This window comes from Chaetodon auriga, chromosome 24, assembly GCF_051107435.1.
Source record: "Chaetodon auriga isolate fChaAug3 chromosome 24, fChaAug3.hap1, whole genome shotgun sequence".
Taxonomy (NCBI): domain Eukaryota; kingdom Metazoa; phylum Chordata; class Actinopteri; order Chaetodontiformes; family Chaetodontidae; genus Chaetodon; species Chaetodon auriga.
In genome coordinates this window covers 12,346,203-12,365,087 of record NC_135097.1, presented here as the reverse complement: position 1 = coordinate 12,365,087, position 18,885 = coordinate 12,346,203, and the positions used below count along the sequence as shown (strand labels likewise).

Here is an 18,885-nt window from a genome sequence, read left to right as displayed (position 1 = left end):
TCTGCGGCGTATGAATCCAATAACTAATATGAAACACTCACGGGTCCACAGGCACTGAGATGTTACTTAATGCATCCAGAAAACAATCTCTATTCACAATGCAATCATGGTCGCCTGGACCATCTGTGGTGCACCTAAACATGGGATGGGATCAGAAAGAATACATCAGACATTATAGAGGAGGACAATCATGGCACAGCACTCACGACTCAGTGACAGTGTGGGAATCTCACTGAGAGACTTTTCCTCAGAGGAAACTTCTTGTTGCCTGCCTTGCCTCAACATATATGAATAATCTGCCGAGAGCCTTTTTAAGTTGAATGTTGCTGAAGGTGATGTAGGCCATTTTGCAGATATGCCGTCATCGTCATAATTACTGGCAATTTGGCATCAGAACACTCGTCTGCTTAACCTTCGGAACGTTAATGATCCAAAAATAAATCAGGATTTTTAAAATAACACTTGTTTCTGGTAGCGCCACTACGCCATTTAACCCAATGAATGTCTACCACATCCGGCTGCTCTCCACAGCCACATTTCTCCATGTACCGTGATTAACTATGAGGAGCTCCAGGCGACTCTCGAGAAGATTACGCGCGCGGTCGTTGCCCTGGTTACCCGGTGTTTTGGATGGAGACACCGCGGGAGATCCGTCAGGAACGGACAGATCTGAAGGAGTCATGAGTGGAGAGAGAAATTTAACCGAGCTGCAGTTTTTAATGGAGCTGTTTTCAATGCGCCCGTCTCCAACGCGCCTGCTGGTTTACTGGAGAAAACAGAACACTGACTCGAAACTAGTGTGATGTGAACATGAGAGCAGAGGTTTCTGAGGTTATTATGCAGCAGTCCCGGTGCCACTTTGATAAAATTAAACCTGCAGATCAGCCGTGCGTAATTGTGCTAAACAGTACGCAACATCACTCTGTCATACACCACAGATGGAACAGATACACCAGCCTCATCCATTCATCGTTCTCATGTCTGGCTGTCATTAATGCCATGATAGGAATTTCAACTTTTTGTATGTATAGTCGTGGAAAAGCTACATTGCAGGACGCTGATTGACATCGCCGCACCCTCTGCCGCGCCTGTCCTGACACTGTGGCGCCAAGCGAGCCACCCACGTATCAAACCGGCTCAGTGCGCCTCAGGAAAATAACAGTTCGCCGGCGTGACACCGCGCTCCTGCAGCCAGCATGAAAACAAAGCCCACACTGTTTCTGTTAGCCACTCAGATTTTGCAATAAACATGAGGCATTACATTGTATGAGCGTGAGCTGCTATTCGGATGTCACAGATATGCGTCTTGCAGCTTGGACATTGCTTTGTCTCAAAGTTGTATGTGCTCATTTCTGCCCTGTTTCTGTGAGCACCGCTCCACAGACTGTTTATCCCAACATTGCTGTATGGACACAGTACCTGGCTTGCACATAAGCATAAGTGTTTGTGTCATATCAATAGAATGAATACAGTTTAATTAAAAACAGCAGCAGCTACACTCCACAGGCTTCCTCTGACTGCCCGCTTCAGTTCAGCTTCGCTGCTGTGATGGTGCACTGAGATTTCTCCACAAGATGAATCAAAAAGCCATCCGATGATTCCCTCCCAACACCACAAGGTAAATACTCTGAGATTTTTAAATCAACTTTATTTGTCCTGTGTGGATTTTCTCTTTTTGAGTTGAATTATGCCAAAGGGTGCGTTGTTTTGTTTTTCCCCCTCGTGTGTTTTGAATCAAAATGAGAGGGTAAAAGCATGGTTGGAAAAGAAAACAGTTGCTGCTCTCACTATTAATAGCACTTACTGGCCTTTTTTGAGTCTGCAGCCATGAGGCAAACTTGTCACCCTCCACAAACTGCACCACTGCTGCATGTCTCATCCGTACTATTACAGATCTCAAATCTCACCTCATGCATACCAACTTTTTAGATTCAAACCCCTGAAGGTAAATCTGAATTCTGATTTTATTCGTTTCTGATTGAACGGTACGATTGTCTCGCAACCTTATCACTGTGTTTCTATGAAGTTACTTCAACAATAAATAAATAAATAAATAAATAAATCATTTGTGATTCAGTACACGTTATCTTAAACCTGCAGTAACGATATTTAGTCACTTGGGGGCAGCAGAAATAAACTGTGACCACAAAACGAACATACAATACATTTGAGCACCTTGTAGCTAATATGGCGAATCGTTCGTAAACAATGGCGTATATCGACATCTAGCAGATCCAGGGCGACATTAGCATTCATACAGAGTCCTGTTTCTGTTTCTGTACACTGTTCGGTGTAAATTCAATGTTCACTTTCCGTTTAGCTGTTTTTCAGCGCCCACAAACTCCTGGCTGTGAAGCTGTTAAGCGCTTCGCTGTGTTAGCTAATTGCTAACTTTGTGTACCCAGTTGTCAAGTAGCACCCAGTAAATTTTTGGAGCAGCATCTGCCTCCTGTGTGTAAAAACAACAATGCCATAAGAGCAGTGACAGTGAAGCCATACTTTCAGTGCAGAGCCATGTGGTAAGCTAATTCTTTGTGGGTTCATCATGCTACTAGCTAATGACTCATTAGCCCCTTCGAGTTGAGATACATGGTGTAGAGCATGTGAGCATTTTGCCAACAGGTGGAATTTACCAAAAGTGTTTTTAATCAAGCACTGCACTTAAAATTGAGGTACCTGTACTGTGCTTTACTTAAGTGTTTCCATTTGTCACTACTATCTTATTTTGTACTTTTTACTTCACATTTAAGATAAGATAGACATGAATGCAATCAATGTGTAATTGTATAATATACATAGGGGCCATTTTTCTGAGTTGAGTGCTTCTGCTAATAATATATTTAATTCAAGATTGTTACTTGCAGTATTTTTGCATATTGGTAATGCTTTTTGCTAAATACCATTGTTCCTGATGCTGTGGGCTGTGAATCCTGTCTCTGCTAACCTGCAGCGCTGCAGATATATGACCATCCTCACACAGTGAACTCCTGTCATGATGCACATTTTCCCCTTTCAGACTCTGGGGACGATGCCTTGGGAGAGATTTGTCACCACTTACATGGATGACTATAAACCCTTCAGTGAGCGCCACCCACAGGTCAACCAGACGAAGCCCAGAACTGAAGATAAAGCTGCTCCTGCATTGATCAGCCCGCCTCAGGTTGGGTGGATTAATGGGTAGATGGACAGTTTGATTGACTGATTGATTGATTGATTGATTGCTGTCATGTTGATGTTTCCATAGACTGATTGTGACGCCTGGCCTATATTTCATCATTACTTTTACAAGACAACTAACAGCATCTATGGCTCAGGTGTCTGTTTACAGGTGAGCAACACGCTCTCACACATGCAGCGAGTTCACAAGTTGAAACATGTTTCTGTTATCAGTACCACCACCACCTTCACTCTGTGCTCTGCCTCTCAGCCTCCATCTCGTTCCGTCTTCCCTGCCGTCTTGCCTCCATATGGCACCCTCGCTCCTTCCGTTTCCGAGGCTTTTGGGGTTGTTGGCTCCATTCTGACAGGGGCCAGGACACAGGAAGTGGGAGGTGCCAGGGAAACTGGGCCTTTACTTGGCGAGCAGGAGAAAGGTCAGCTGGGCTGTGTTTTTGGTGGAGAGGGTGAGGAGTTCGTTCTGTTTCTCTGAAATACACTCATACTCATACACACACACACACACACACACACACACACACAAAGCTGGCCCCTGTACTGATAATCCATCCATTTTCCTCTATGGATAGCTAATGTGTTGGGGCAGCAGGAGGCAGAAGATGAGGCGCAGCAGAAGATTGATGTTCTCTTTGAGGAAGGTAAGATGGCTGTTTTTTGCTTCAGGAGTAATCCGATTCCTCTCGTCATTTTTCACTTAAGCCACAAATTTCAGCAAGAAAACCTGTTAAACCACTCTTGGCACAGTCCACAGATCCTTTCACAGTTTAATTCTCCATTTTTTCAGTCTGCTATTGTTTCAAAAGCATTCAAACTGCAGGTTCTTGCAGTAGATACCCACATGTTATTTCATAAACCTGTTCTATATTTGTGCACTTTTAGGTGAGATTGTGTTGTCACCGTGTGTGGGTCCGGCCTGCTGTGACAATTTCCTTAGATCTGTGTGCAGAGAAGCCAGGATGCAGCACCTGTTACATCTTCCTGTGATCTCCGGTCCAATCATCACGGTCATAGGTAAAAAAAAAAAAAAAAAAAAAAAACTCTGTCACACACAGAAACACAGAGTCAGACACACTTGTCCCATGATGCATAACCTTTAACTAATATCTTTCCACAGTCACATTAAAGAAAGTTAGCTGGGTTGTTTGATTGTCAGTATGTATGGTGTGTATGGTACGTGTGTATGGCCATGCTAGCAGCTCTGAATGCTAACATCAGCATGCTTACATGTTCACAATAGCTATGAAGATGGAAGTGCACTGTACTTCAGTGCAGTATTTGACTGAATGTGCTTTGTTAATTCGCACTTGTGATTAGATGCTGAAATCTGGGATAACAACTATCCCAGGGGCTTGAGACCAGCTATCGAACTGAAAAACAGCATCTTCCTTCAGCCTGCTTCCAGGCGGTGCAGTTGGTAAGCACATTTTTTCACAATTCTTTCAGTTTCTTGCTACACATCCTTCTGTGTGCATCTCTTTTCCTTCCTCTCAGCTGTGCGTGGGAAACTGAGCGCCCTGATCGCGGTTGCTTTAACATGCAAACCTTCCCTCGTGGCAGCGTGGTATCTCTGGCCCATGTGCAGCCGACTGTCTACTGCAGAGAGCCCAGCAAGAAGCCATGGTTGACAGAGTATCAAGAGAACTACACCGCTGCGGTAAGGAGAGGGTAGAGAGGACGACCGTGCGTGTGTGCGTGTGTGTGTGTGTGTGAGACAATCACTCAACTCTAGTCTTGTCCATTGGCTTTTTTATGGTCTTGTATCTTTGTCTCTTATAACCTTGTGTGTCTCCTCCTAGTGGGTCCAGCCTAAGATCCAAAAGAGTGACTTTCACCACCATCCTCCTCATCATCAACAGATATTTCATCCTTCTCTCTGAGCCTCAAATTTTGTTTCAATACACATCAGACATGAACCAGTTTAAAGTGCCGTTTCTTCGTCCAGCCACCCACTCATTTCAGGCAGAGAGAGTTGCCACATATGAAAAACACTTCCTAACTGAGGCAGCGGTCAAGGCTCGTGTCTGTAATTCTCACTTATCTTGCCTCAGGACACAGGAGCTGCGGATGAGTCATAACACAGCGGTAAACCATCTGCTGGCGGGCACCCAAAGGAGACAGTAAAGTGTGTGCGCCTGTTGTCATCCTCCTGCTGGAAAGAGCTTTAAATGCACATGCGGCAGTGCAGTGGTGGAAGAAGTACTCAGATTCTTTACTTCTGCAAGTAAAAGTTCTGCATTCAAAATAATACCTAAGTAGAGTATTAGTATTATCAAAAAACTGTGCTTAGTACATCAAAAGTCAAAGTACTCATCATGTAGAATGGTCCCCTCACTGTTAGAAAAAGTTAAACAATCATTAGATGAAGCTCTCAAGTTTATCTTAACACATTTTCAACCATATTATCGTATATTGAATCAAAGACAAAAACAGCTTTTCCAGTGGTAACATGGTCTGAAAATGGGAAAGTGAGTCGCATCCACAAGTGCCTGGATTGTGTGCACCTTAATAAAAACAAATCTAAGAAATGTAGTGAAATACGATGTGTCAGTATTGAGTTTACTACAGTAGAAAATGTTGACTTGGTCATGAAAGGTAACTCCACCACAAGTCTGCAGCATTAAGGCTAATGTTAAGCTAACTAGTGGAGGCTAATTATACAGGTGCTGCTGTGGCTGTAGCTAGCTGTGATTAGACAATGGACTCGAGACTTTGCCTTCACTGTGATTATGGCGATGGTTGTTACTGTGGCTGCAATGATTAGCAAGGCTGTGGTGCACCGATTACTCATGTGTAACTCTAACTAATCTACATGCCAGCTGTGAGCTGACATGGTTGAGTTAGCATTGCGGTGAAGAATGGGAGTGTCTGGCTTTGGGTGCCAGTGTCACAGCTGCTGTAAAGAGCAGTCAGCCTGACACAAATCACTGTCATAGCAGTAACCATGTAGCTACAGCTAGTGCCACAGCCACACCAATAAATACAACCAAAGCCACAGCAAAGGACGCGCCCACTGGCAGCCAGTGGCTTTGGCTACAGACAGAGCTCATCTTTCCGCCTTAATTGCACTCTTCAGATTAGCACGTAAATATCAGAACTGACTGTTTCTTGACTGCTCATAACCGCACCAAAACACTGAGAGTCCAACGTGGCTCAACGCTGTTTCAAATCTGTGCTGTGACCACACGGCTGTTGCCAGAGATTCAGTTGCAGCCTACATTTCTATGTCAACACGCTGAGCAGGGCGCTGTGAAAATATGAAGAAAATAAGACCTTTCTCTGGTTGCTGTTTTTTTATTATTTATTATTGGAGGAAATTAATATTTCTCTGGCTGTATGAAATCAGTCCTGTTCTTTGCTGAGGAGAGAATCTGCTATGATGACCTTAAAGGTCACATCTCTGCCTCTGCACACTGGGGTGGTTTGCAGCCAAATGTGGTGCCACCGGGGTGAACGTCTCTCACTTTACCAGTTCTTAATTGCTAACACAGGTGTTTACAGTCTGAGGCGTCTCATTTTGGGAGGTCAGTGCCACACCAGTCCACTGAGCTTTCCTCCCGCTTCCTCTTTCTCTGAGGCGCCACCTGTTCCACCCTCTCCTCATCCACGATGGGAAAGTAGCACAACACTGATAACACGAGATAAAAGTGGCTAATGTTTAACTTTGCATAGGTAAAATGTGCGTGTTGGCACCTCCGGCTGAAGAGGTCCATGTCATTTTGGTGTCCTAGAATATCACTAAACCACTGCTTCCTGCTTTCTATGTGCCTATTTATTGTATACTTAGATCTCTGGAGCATTTGCCCGTGCAATGAGGAAACTAAGCTTGATGACAAGGGAGTAAGGATGGGTGTGCAAGAGCTCAAGTACGCAAAAAAAGATTAATATACATTTCCAAAACGTAATAAAAGACTAACACAGGGCATTTGTCTTTAACATCTTTATTTGTCTTTTTTCATTATTTTTATTTGTATTGAAATTCATACTCTGTGTCTTCTGGACCTCTTAACGGCTTGTCATCTAATTCATCTAAACAAAATCACCAAAAATGATTTCATGTTGTACAATCCACCTGGCGGACATTCCTATTGGCTTCACCAGGGTGCCATTCCACAGCTGTGGTCCAACACTGTGCGAGGAAGTTCCACTTTAACCGTGTTTCTGCTGCGCGCTTTAAGAAAAACACTTGAGTACCAGTGAGGCTGAAAACTGGAAAAGCTGCATGGATGTAACAAAGTGCTTTCACCTGTCAGACACTCCAATGAAGTACAAGTACCCAAGTGTTTCCTTAACACAAATACAGTCAAATACATGAGACATTATTAATACCACAAATAAACAGGGCATTAAGAAGATTACTGCTGAGTTCACATGATTTTCCCTTACGACAACACTGCCTCTGCATTTTCAAGCCAAGATGGCTGAGAACTAGAAAAACAGACGTGATTCATGATAGCTGTTGATAAGAATCTGGGTTTCCGGAAAAGCATCTTCACATATACAACTTCTTCCTATTGGCTCACGACTTAACGGAGATTAGTCTTGCATTGAGGGGCGATGCCTCGGGAAAGACCACAACACAGATCTATGGTTAAAACGAAGAACTTCCCCAAAAGAAGCCAACCTACAAAGAGAAGAAGCACAAGGAGGCGACGCTGTCAGCCACATGATCCATACTGCTTTATTCTGATTGGCCATGACAACACTGTCTCCTTGCGTTTCCTCCTGCAGACAGGACTGAATGGACACCACAGGTTACTGTACCCAGTAGAGACACAAAATGCCTCATCCTCAAAACATGAAGGAAAAAATAAAAAAAGAAAAGAGAGGAGGAGAGGCTATTTGAAAACCTGATTTGGATATGGACACTTGATCTGATGCTGGACAAGCCACGTTGTTCAGCAGAGAGAGACAGTGGCACAGTTCCAGACCAAATACTCCCCTGTAACAAGGTTGTTCACTACACCCAATGAATCCAAATTGAACTTAAGTATGCAGCCGAACAAAAAAATGCCGATGATGTTTTTTTTTTTTAAAGGTTCAAAAAGCTCCGACTTTCCCTCTATAGTAACATTTCTTCTTGCTAAACTCAACTTGATGTGTGACTGAGAAACTCACTCCCTTGTTTTACTAAGCTGGACAAAACATAAACATGGACTTCCACATAAATTGGGAAAATAATTTCATATCCATGATTACACCTGTCCATGTCTGTTAAGATCACTTCAAAAACAAGCGTGCGGGGAGGGAGGGGGGGTCTGTATTTGGTTTGGAACGGAGCCACTGCAGATAGAAATAAGAACCCGCATTTCTAGATGAGCAAGATCTGTGATGTCACAGGGAGCTTGTGGCGTCACAGGAGCAAACGTTAGCGGGTATGACTGACCGTGGTGACTCTACAGAGCAGCGGCAGACACCCATCAAGTCCCCTGAAACGTTAGTCGCTTTCTACCCTGTCGTGGAAACCCTCAACCTATTGCTGATGTTTTTCAAATCACAAATTAACAAGTCTGTGAAGGGATTTTTAAAGATAACTTTTGGTATTAAAGTTTCGTCCTGGCGTCACTTCTTGGTAGCTGCCTATGTTCCAAGGGGACATCAATGAGATCTGCGTACCCTAAATGTCAACAATGTCATCTGAAATGCAATGATGAGCTAGCGCCCGCAGTAGGGCAGTGCTGGTATTACACCCACCCCCCACCCCTGTTCCCCATGTCCCTCAGTTTACAAGAAACAAACAGGAAAAAAAAAAAAAAGATTAAAGAAACAAGAAAAGAAAAAGAAATCCCCCCACCCCCCAACTGGGCCTGCCAGCACGCCACTGACTTCAAGTGTGTACATGTGTGTATAAGCGTGTGTGAGAATCAGTGTGTGCGCGGTCGTGGCCGCCAGAGTCTCTGAGAATACGTGAGGACTGGTGTGTGTATGTGTGTGTGTGTTAGTATGTTTGTGTGTGTGTGTGGAGGCTCCATGGGGGTGAGGGGGACTCCTAGTATTTCTTCCCCGGGACGAACTCCTTCGCTTCAGGATTCAAGATGCTCTTCCTCTGCAGGAAAACACAAAGTAAAAAGAGTAAAAACATGCTCATTTTAACCAAAACATCATGATCCATTTCCAACAGAGCTTAAAAAAAACAATCTGTTGTGAAATCAGACGCATCTCTGACTCACCGCCACTTCCTCCAGGTTGCTGTGGTGATCGTTGACGGACAGGCCGTTCAGCTGCTGCTGCAGCTGCCCCACACCCTGGTTGTTGAGGTCACGCGAAGGGATGAACCAGTCCTGGTCCTCCTCCTCCAGCATTTCCTGGAAGCAGCGCTCCAAGAACTCCTGCTCCAACAGCTCCTCTTCCACCTGGGAGATGATGAGGGGAAGAAAGTGAGAGATGAATGACGAGGCGCAGGGGGACAGGCAAGACCCCTCCACCTACCTGCTTGACAAGTGAAATCTCAGTAATTGGGGGCATTAAAACACATGACTCATCCAGGCAAGCAAGAGAAAAAGACTTGAGGGGGAGAGATACAGAGAGCTCAAAGGGGCACTGAATACTGGAACGAGATTGATTTGAAAAAAAGAAAAAAAAAAGGGAAAAAAAAAGCTCAAGTGATTAAGATTTGGTCCAAATAACCTCAAATCCAAAAGGTAGAAAAAGAACGGACGAGTGAGGAATGAAGGACCAACCGAGCAAAAAACAATCTGATGCAGGAAAGCACAGACCTTAACATCGCCATAGATTTTTAACACCTGGCTAGCTCTGCCTTAATAAAAATGAAAGAAGCCGTGTTGGTGTGGGCATGCTGCTGCAGGTACTGCTGAGGAGATCCAGGGAGGGGGGCCCTGGGGCACCAAGCATGAACAGCAGCCTCCCCAGTTCAGCTCTGGCTGGGGACCTTTGTTGTAAACAGTCCCCCAACCTCTCCACTCTCAGGTAAAGGCATAGAGTGGCCATAAAAATACTTAAACTGGCCCAACTTCAGTCAGTAACAAGAGTTTGAAGGCTTTTTAGACTGACCACTCTAGAGCAGGTTACAGTCCAATGGGACAGGCTTTTAAAAATACCCTGACCGATGCTGGATTTAAAGGCAGATACAGACATTTAAGGTTTAAAAACGAAACAACTACTTATTTGCTGCTATCATTTTTCTAAAAAACACAAAATAAAGATCTGTTACATGCGTTCTTTTACAGAACTGTGTCCTACATATGGACCCAGTGGGACATTTAACGGTGCAAAATAAAACATGTCAGTGCTCCCTGGTGGACAAACCATGTAATGGAGACACACTTTCTAATAGACCTTCAACATATCCTTGATTGGCCGACACAGGCGGGTGATGTTGCATTGCGTTGCAGCTCAAGCTGAGTCAGAGTTTCACTTTTTGGCAGGATACTGTGTCCCTAAAATCTGTTGAACTATAAGAATTAAAGTATTATGTGTATAAGGCATTGAGTATGAGCACACACCTGTCTGTTATACTCCTCCTCATTCTCCATCCACATGTACTCAGCGAATGGGTTGGCGTCATTGCCCTCTCCTGCGTGCCCATTGGCCACTGGCTCCTTCCCCTCCTTGCCTGGAGCTCCTCCTCCCGGTGTCTTGGCCACCTCCGGACCACTCATCTCAGCCGGCTCTGCACGAGAAGACGGTTGCATAATAATAGTTAGAAAACTGGTCAAGATGCAAAAACAGGAACGCAAAAACTTGTCATTAAACTTTAGCTCAAAACTTGACACACAACTGACTTCCCAAAAACCAAATCAAAGACCATGCAAACTTCATTTTCTTCCTTGAAACGCCATAACTTTGACTCCTCCTGTTCATTAGCGCCCAGCTGGGTCTTATTGGCTGTTAACTTCCCATGATCTCGTCTGAATCGAGGCTCCAACGTCGCGGCCCGGGATCCAAATTGAACAAATTAGCAGCATCTCAAATACATTGTAGCTACAGCTGGAGAACTGCTCCCACGGGTAGAAAAGTGTTCGTCGAGCCTCACAGCTCATAAACAATAAAACCACCAAAGAACAATTTTCCCTATCTCATCATCTGAATAAGAAACAGGCTGAAAACAGCAACAGCAGCTGGGACTGATCCCGGTCTCCAAAACCGCTCTGTGATATCTAAAAATGGTCTCACTGCAAATACCCAAATGAGTCTGAAGGCTTAATAGCCGTTGACATTTTACGACCGCAATCAATAGTTTTTCAGCTTGGTGAACTGCAGCACTACGCTAAAAGGCTACGGTGCGTTATTATTAGCTGGGAGAACCCAGAGACCCGGACTGACATCATGAAGAGACGCAGCAACACTCACAGGCAAACAAACGTCCAGGGTGTTAACTTGGCCTGTGCTTATAAAAAGAGAAAATACAGCAACACTGTCAGCTCACCCACTTCCAGACAAAGTTAAGTTTCGGTGTGAGGAGCAAAACAATGGAGTCAAGTAAGCTTTAAATCTATGGCAAGGAAACCAGGAAATGTCAAAAGAAAAGCACAAGTTAGAAAACCGTTAAAGTTAAACAGCATGTCAGTGAGTCATCTTGCATAATGCTGCTGCATGTTGCAATGCAGACACTGCAGGTGTGACATGCACATCTGTCCTGCTGCTTTCAGGTGGCTGAGGTTGATTAAAAAGATGGAAAAAAGAGTGAAAAAAGAAAAAGAATCAATGTTTGGCTTCAGCACAGATGCCTCACTGGCATTCTGGCCACGCTGCCGTTAAATTAGTACTTTTGATGTTGAGCTTTATGTGCCGATTGCTTAGGCAGTAATTTTAGAGAGCACTTATGTTATTTAGGGATATTCTGTACTTTCGGCACATTTCATCTTGTACTTTCTGCTGCTACGACCTACGGCTTTCATGACAGGAAAAACGCTGAGTGACGCTGCGCTGAAAGCAAACCTGGTCGTCAGACGTCTCAGTACAAAGAGCCAGCTTCATCTCCCAGCTTCATGTGAGAACTTCCATCTTGTCACACTTCTTCTCCAACCTTTGCACCATTTTTCTTACACTGAGTGGTAAAATACCATTCTGCCACACGGGTAAACCTTGCACACAGAGAGTAGATGTTCCAACAAGAATAATACCATCAAAACTACCATATCGGAAGTATACTACACTTAATAATGAAAAAAGTAACCATACAGGATTGTGCATCCGTACTTGGGTGACACTGAACTCCTGCTCTCATGATAAATGCCCAGTATAATGACATAATCCTCAGACTGCCAGCCAGCTCCAACAGACTTGTCATGACTCAACTGCAGCCTCGCAGCGGAGAGAGAAAAAAAGAGAGAGAGAGAGAGAGAGACAGAGAGAAAAGATGATCTCAACTGAGCCGTGCCCACAGCCCCAGGGTCAGCCAGATGCAGACACACCATTGCAATGTTTGACTTGCGAGGGCCGACTTTCCTTAAACTCCCAGCAGCTGCACCCGCGCAATTCCCACATACAGGACATAATACTACCTTGACGCCTTTACCTGCTGTCCACATGTAACAAACACATGAGCGCAGTGTGACCCTAAGACGGATAGCTGTTCACTGTACGCAGTGACAGTATGAACACGGTGTCCTTCAGAGGAGTTCAAACAAACATGTGTAATCTAAGTAGGTTAGTAGACTGAGAGGAGGTGTGTCAGCCTGGCTCAAAGCTGGAGTCTCTATGGTCAATGATAAAGCTATCTAATTATGCAGTGCACAGATTTACACAGGATGTTAGCTACGGAGGCAAATAATAATCAGGGCAGGAGAGAGTGAAGGGGTAAGAAAGGACCTTCTGCAGGAGAATACGACAGGCCTACATTCAGCTCTGCACTAGCTGAGCAAAGCGCCAGTACGTTCAGTGTTCGAAGCCTGGCGTGTGAGACTGTGCCACTGTGTTCAAATTAATTTTTACTGGAGGCTATAAAGTGTCACAGAACAACGCAGACTTTGAACATCAATTAGAAAAGTTCACCAAACACTTAAGGTGTGTTTAATTCCATACATCAGACCTGGAAGTAAGAGCGAACAAAGCAGACAACAGTGAAGTTCATCAACAAGATTAAGACGTGCATTGAGCTTAAGTGACTGTTCAAGTCATTTATTAAGCAAAAATACCAAACACATTTCTGGTTCCAGCCTCTCAAATTCGAGGACTTGCTCCTTTTCTCTATTTCGTATCATTTTAAATTGACCATCACTGGGTTTTGGACGGGTGGTTCAACAAAACAAGCAACTTAAATATATTGCCTTGGGTCTGTTTGGCAATTATCACAAGTTTTTGATGTTCTATAGATTAAACAAAAAACTATTTAATTCAAAAAAGAACCAACAGACTAACCGGCGAGAAAAACAATCCTTAAAGCTAAAGAGTATCATGTGAATCTCAGGCGTAAAGGTCAGCATCTAGCAGTTGTTAAGAATCACTGTGATCATGCCTCTATTCAGGCAACACACGAGCGCCTGATGGTTGATCCAGCAAGAATAAGGAAAAGTGGAGACAGCGAGCACTGTGCCATTATGTACTGCATGTAGCACTTAACATGCTCATGTTGCATAACCACGTGTTGGTCACCATGTAATATTTAGTTAGCGGAGCCGAGCATCGTCCATGCCTGCGAGCAGAATGTGATTCAATCAGATTAGATGAGGTCGAAAGATAAACAGTGGAAAGAAAGCAACGCTGCCCTGCCACTGGACTACACAGAAAACATCAACATTAAGAGGAAAATTTAAAAAATTGCTAATAATTGAGCTCCAGGTCTGGGTCAGTCGCCGTATGTTGGGATCTGAAAGACTTCGAGCTGTATTCCAGTTGTAGATGACGTCAACTCGTTCTGACTGGATGCTCCTGATGACTAACCTCCACATCACCACCGTATGTAGAATTTCCAGGCTCAAATGAAGCCTCCCTCTTGTTGAAAGCCAATAATGAAGGTCTGTTTTGCTGCTTTGATTATGTATTCCTTCATTGCTAATCCTTATCAGTAATCCTACATTTTCCTATCTTAAATTACATTAATTGAAATTGGAGTTGGGCTTCTGTTAAAGGGGAGGAAAGCAATCCCGAAGTTCACTATCAAAGCATGTGACAACTATTTCAGTAATCTACCAATCCTGTAAGTCATTTATCAAGCTGAGACAAACCTTCACTGGTTCCAGCAGCTTTTGTGGAACTGTAAAATCAGCATTTTGGCGTTTTGGAAGGTCAGTCTGACAAAGACATTTGAAACAACACATTGGGCTCTGAGAAAAGCCATTTTACCAACTAAGATCTGCAAAAGCTTAAATCATTTCAGACATTTAAATAACAAAAAATGCCAAAAATCTAGAGATTAACATTACAAGAAAGGAAGATTTTGCTCTTTCAGTGTACCTTAAATATTTTTGATTTGTAGATGGTTGGAGGAAGACAACAAGCAATTTGACAGTACCAGGGAAACTGTGCTGGCCATTTTCCAACACAGACTGACGTTTTATAGACCATAACTCAAAGAAATCAACATTAAATTGCCTGTTCAATTAAATGTTAAAGTAACCATAAAGTAAGTTACTGAGAATATTAACAGAATCACCTCAAAGTCAACTAATTCAGCCTCTTTATTCACTGCTTTATGAAACAGCTGAAATGACCGGAATAGCAACAAAAAATATGTCTGTGCAAATAATATAAAAAAAGGAAAATGTTTAAAACGGGCAAAATATTAAACTCGACACGTGAAAAGGTCTGCTGAGGAGTCTGTTTTAATGTATTTGTTGATTTCTTAAAGACACCGAGATACTTAAAGTACCAGCATGTGGGGGGAAAAAAATAAAATCTCAAACAAAGCTCCGATCCGCGGAGCGACAAGCAGTATGGACCAGAGGAAAGCTAAAATACGTTAGAGTGAATCCATGGACGGCGTGTAAAAGACGGTTTGACATGAACAGAATAAAGCGCTACATAACAGCTTATGTAATGTGACAGTCTGTGTGCTGGATGTAACAGGAGCTGTGTCGTAGTGGCTTATAGCCTGCTAACGCCTTCGGAGAGCTAACCCAGGTGTCCAGGCCTACCTGGGAAGTTGGTAAATGGATTGGACGGTGTTAGCCGAGGTATAGCTAAGTGGCTAGTTTACGGTGGTAAGCTACAGATGCACATCGCCGTGCTGTCAATGAGCGGGCCTAAGGTGAACGCTATCCCAGCAACAACAAAGGGTAGAGAGCTTGAGGGCTGAAAACACTCATTTTCATCAAAGTCGCAATATGGGTTTGCGTGAAAACGGCTTAAACGCACACAAAGCACCGAATAAAACATACACGGTCGGCCATTACAACACATAAACAATGCGCCGAGGTCAAGCTCCATTCCCGTTTGGATGCTTGAGGCTAAACAAAGTCGGCTGCTCTGCTATCAGCTAGCACGCTGCTACAGCATGGCAGCGTTAGTGAAGCAGGTCAACAAAACAAGCCATTACCACCGCTTTACACACACGAGACGAACGGCCAGAATTCAAGGTTTTAAGGGTTTCAGTTACCTGGCATTGTGCTCTCGCTGTTCGCTTTAAAGTGTAACGTTACACAAAGTTATTGCAAGTACACAGCGAAGACTGCGTGCTCGTCGATTCTCCAGTGGGGATTACTCTCTGCTGCGATGCAACGCAGCTCAAGTTAGCTAAATCCTGTTAGCCACCTTGCTAACGTTAGAAAGCTGGGGCGGTCACGTGGTTCGGTGCTGCATTGGCGTACTATCCGAAATGTGGAATCCCACTTTCACGTGAATATGATGCGAAATTGTGAAAAATGTCTGTCACAATTTACCACAACTCATGACAACACCTTGTGATGCTGGGCACCACGGTACCTAACCTGGTAGACCGTGTAACATGCGTCAAGGCTGGGTACTTAGTGCAGCAGCCCAGGTTGGACTCCCTTACTGTATGTCTGTCATCCACTCTCTTTCCCCTGAATTCCCTGTCACTCTCCAGCTGTTACTATCACAAATAAAGCCAAAATATCAAACCTCCAACTTGTTATGTTTACAATTACATAAAACATAATAAGGCAGAAAATCACATTTGTGTGGCTGGAACAAAAGAACATTGCCATCTTTGCTTGATAAATCACTACACTGTTGATTCAGTTTTGAGTAAATTTGCTATTGAAGCTTTTTTTTTTACAGATACAGCATTAGGAGTTTGGTCTCATGTAATTCAAAAACAGTGGCAAACAGTTCATTGCCTTAAACAACAGTTTGATTATTCGATATGTGATATACATGTACATATTTTGATCAAGTATACAGATATTGGAAAATGCTGATCAATACTACTGATACTGTGATAGTGGTTTCAACCACATCCATCTGCCCTAATTCGGATGTCTGAATTCACCTGAAAATTGGCAAGCAACAATATTGAGAACATGCTGATTTCCATTTGAAGGATGAACAGCATTTCCAAAAATATTAGTATGTCGGTATGCAGAAGGAGAGCGCATGTGCAGAGCAAATAAGACTAACCGACCAAAGTGCAGACAGAAACAACTGATGGTTGTTTATTGTGCAGAAAATATTTGCAGTGATGCACAGAAACAGACATGGCCCGGATATGCAACCAGATGGTTATATCCCAACACAGTATTTCCATTCCTATTCCCCCCAGAGGCTAATAGCATGTGATTGAATGATGGATCCAAGATTGAAAATGATCCAGCTTTTATGTGCTCTCAGCAGAAAAACACTTTAAATCATTGACCCTCTTTCCTCTGCTGTCCATTCTGATGAAAAAAAGCCATTTTCTCCCCCTGATGAAGTGAAGGACCAAACATCGGTAGTTATTTGTTGTTGTTCTATCAAGAACAAATTTCACAACACAAATAAACATCACCAGGCTTGAAGTGTCGTAGTCTGTAATAGATGTTCTGTTTCTTTCTTCTGTGGTGAGAAGTTGTCCATGTCATTAGTCCTTACAATCAGAGAGGATAAGCTATAATGTTATTTTACTTAGTGCACCATGTTTATATCAATGAGGGTAGACTGAATATGAGAAACACCTCTCATACACATCATATATTATAACAGCATCACAAACTACATCCTCCAAAATGGCCATAAACTTGAATCAACTCCTCTCTGAAGCAGTTTCACCAAAAAGATGAACATTATAGCCTTCATGAAGGTAGGTCTGATTGTAATGATGTTATATTATTATGTATGATTATGTATGATTCCCTGTTTTTAAAAAGTCACAAAGCAGTGAAAAATGCCCATCACAATCTGTCCAACCAACAGCCAAAAAACCCCAAACACTAATTTGTCTAGAAGCATATCCTCATATGTGACAGCCAGAGCCACTTACTGCTTTGCATTTTAATGTTAAAATGACTTTAACAATAAATCAATCACCAAAATTTTGACAATAAATTCCCTTTGAATCCACTAACTTGGTGGCTCCCAGTGTGGGGGTTAGGGGCCCCCAGTGGGTCACACAATAAATGTGATGTAAGAACTATTTAGGAGAGTAGTAAACAAAGTCAACATAGATTATTCTTAATTCATACAGATTTTCACACAACTTTGCTTACTTATTTTAAATGCTGGATCACTTTGCCCATTTCAAAACGATTTAAGTGCAATAATCTCACAAGGTAACATCCGTTTTGGTTAAGATGTTAACAGCTCAAGGACATATGTTACTCCAAGGCCATAATTTAGCAAGAAAACAGGTCGATAGGGTCATAAGGGAAAAAAAAATAGGAACTAATAAATTCGTGAATTTACTCGTTTCAGCGTTACACGTCACAGTAACGTTGACTTTCAAAACTCGGGGCTCATAACGGGTACTTGAATGCAGCATGTGAACAAACATCTCTCAAGCGCCACCACACCACCGCTACACTCTTTACCAAAACACAAATGCCTGCGTGGCTTCGGAAATAAAAGTATTTCTGTCTATTAATAACAGAAAACCTAACAAATTACACTTAACCTGACTTTTATGAGGAGGACGAAGTGACTGTAATGATGAAGAACAAGCTTTTTAACAGCAAAGTCTGTTGTTCGAATCAGCGTGTGTCGAGTAGCCTACACTATCCTTCATATTACTGATCCAAGTAAAGATAAAGATCCTACTTTTGAAGATTGCAAATGTTCATGCAATTGACAGTACTCCAATGATGTACTCTACCACTATACAACTATTTCTAACGTACGAGAACACTTTTAAGTTGTTTTACCACCTTTTCATAATAGTTTTCCATCTTGTCAGACTTACATGTGAAACCTTAAGTGGTACAACATAGTAAGTAAAGCTCGCCATGTAACTGTTGAAATTATTACGAAAAAGGCTCTTACACAGAAAATAACATAAGTTAAGTATCTTTTAATTGACACTATTGACAGTTAGTTTTTATTGCCGCTCCTTCTTTCTGTCTTCCTTTCTCTTTTGTAGCAAACAGCTAGCTTCTCCACCAATAACAACACTCACCACAACTTCAAGCGCAAATAGGGGGGAATCCGCAAACCAGCTGTCGAAGGGAGGGGGGCTGCTTGTTCCGGTCCCGTATGTAACAAGAAAACACACACTGCAAAGAAATTCTCCAAAGAAATCTCCAGTTCGCGAATCAAACGAGTCCCTTTCGTCAGTTCGCTTGCGTTATTGGCGTAAAAACGGAGAAATCCACTGTTTCTTTGGCTCGACGTCGAGGGGGGAAAAACGTTGTGTCGTGAAGCGTTTGTCCAGCTGCACACTCC

The 18,885-nt window shown here is 43.0% G+C and overlaps 1 protein-coding gene across 4 annotated transcripts; it reads right to left on the bottom strand.

The window, feature by feature from the left end:
- Nucleotides 1-7,099: 7,099 nt before the first annotated feature.
- paip2b (poly(A) binding protein interacting protein 2B) lies at nt 7,100-18,885 on the bottom strand. 4 transcript variants are annotated; one of them, XR_013076634.1, is made up of 5 exons: nt 18,620-18,885; nt 10,638-10,804; nt 9,345-9,527; nt 7,470-9,220; nt 7,100-7,359 (listed from the first exon to the last, which is right to left on the bottom strand). XR_013076634.1 is itself a non-coding variant. In XM_076724805.1 (4 exons), exons 2-4 carry the CDS (start codon nt 10,791-10,793, stop codon nt 9,164-9,166), a joined length of 396 nt encoding a protein of 131 aa, XP_076580920.1. In that variant the 5' UTR covers nt 10,794-10,804; nt 18,620-18,885; the 3' UTR covers nt 7,100-9,163. The 4 variants fall into 4 exon arrangements, 2 of the variants coding, with proteins under 2 accessions (XP_076580920.1, XP_076580919.1); XR_013076633.1 differs by lacking the exon at nt 18,620-18,885 and adding an exon at nt 15,671-15,831; XM_076724805.1 differs by having other exon boundaries at nt 7,100-9,220.

Coding starts and splice junctions, on each gene's coding strand:
- paip2b (XM_076724804.1), bottom strand. Junction 9,528..10,637: donor AGGAGGAGTATAACAGACAG/GTGTGTGCTCAT, acceptor ATCATCTCCCAG/GTGGAAGAGGAGCTGTTGGA. Junction 9,221..9,344: donor GCAACCTGGAGGAAGTGGCG/GTGAGTCAGAGA, acceptor GTTTTCCTGCAG/AGGAAGAGCATCTTGAATCC.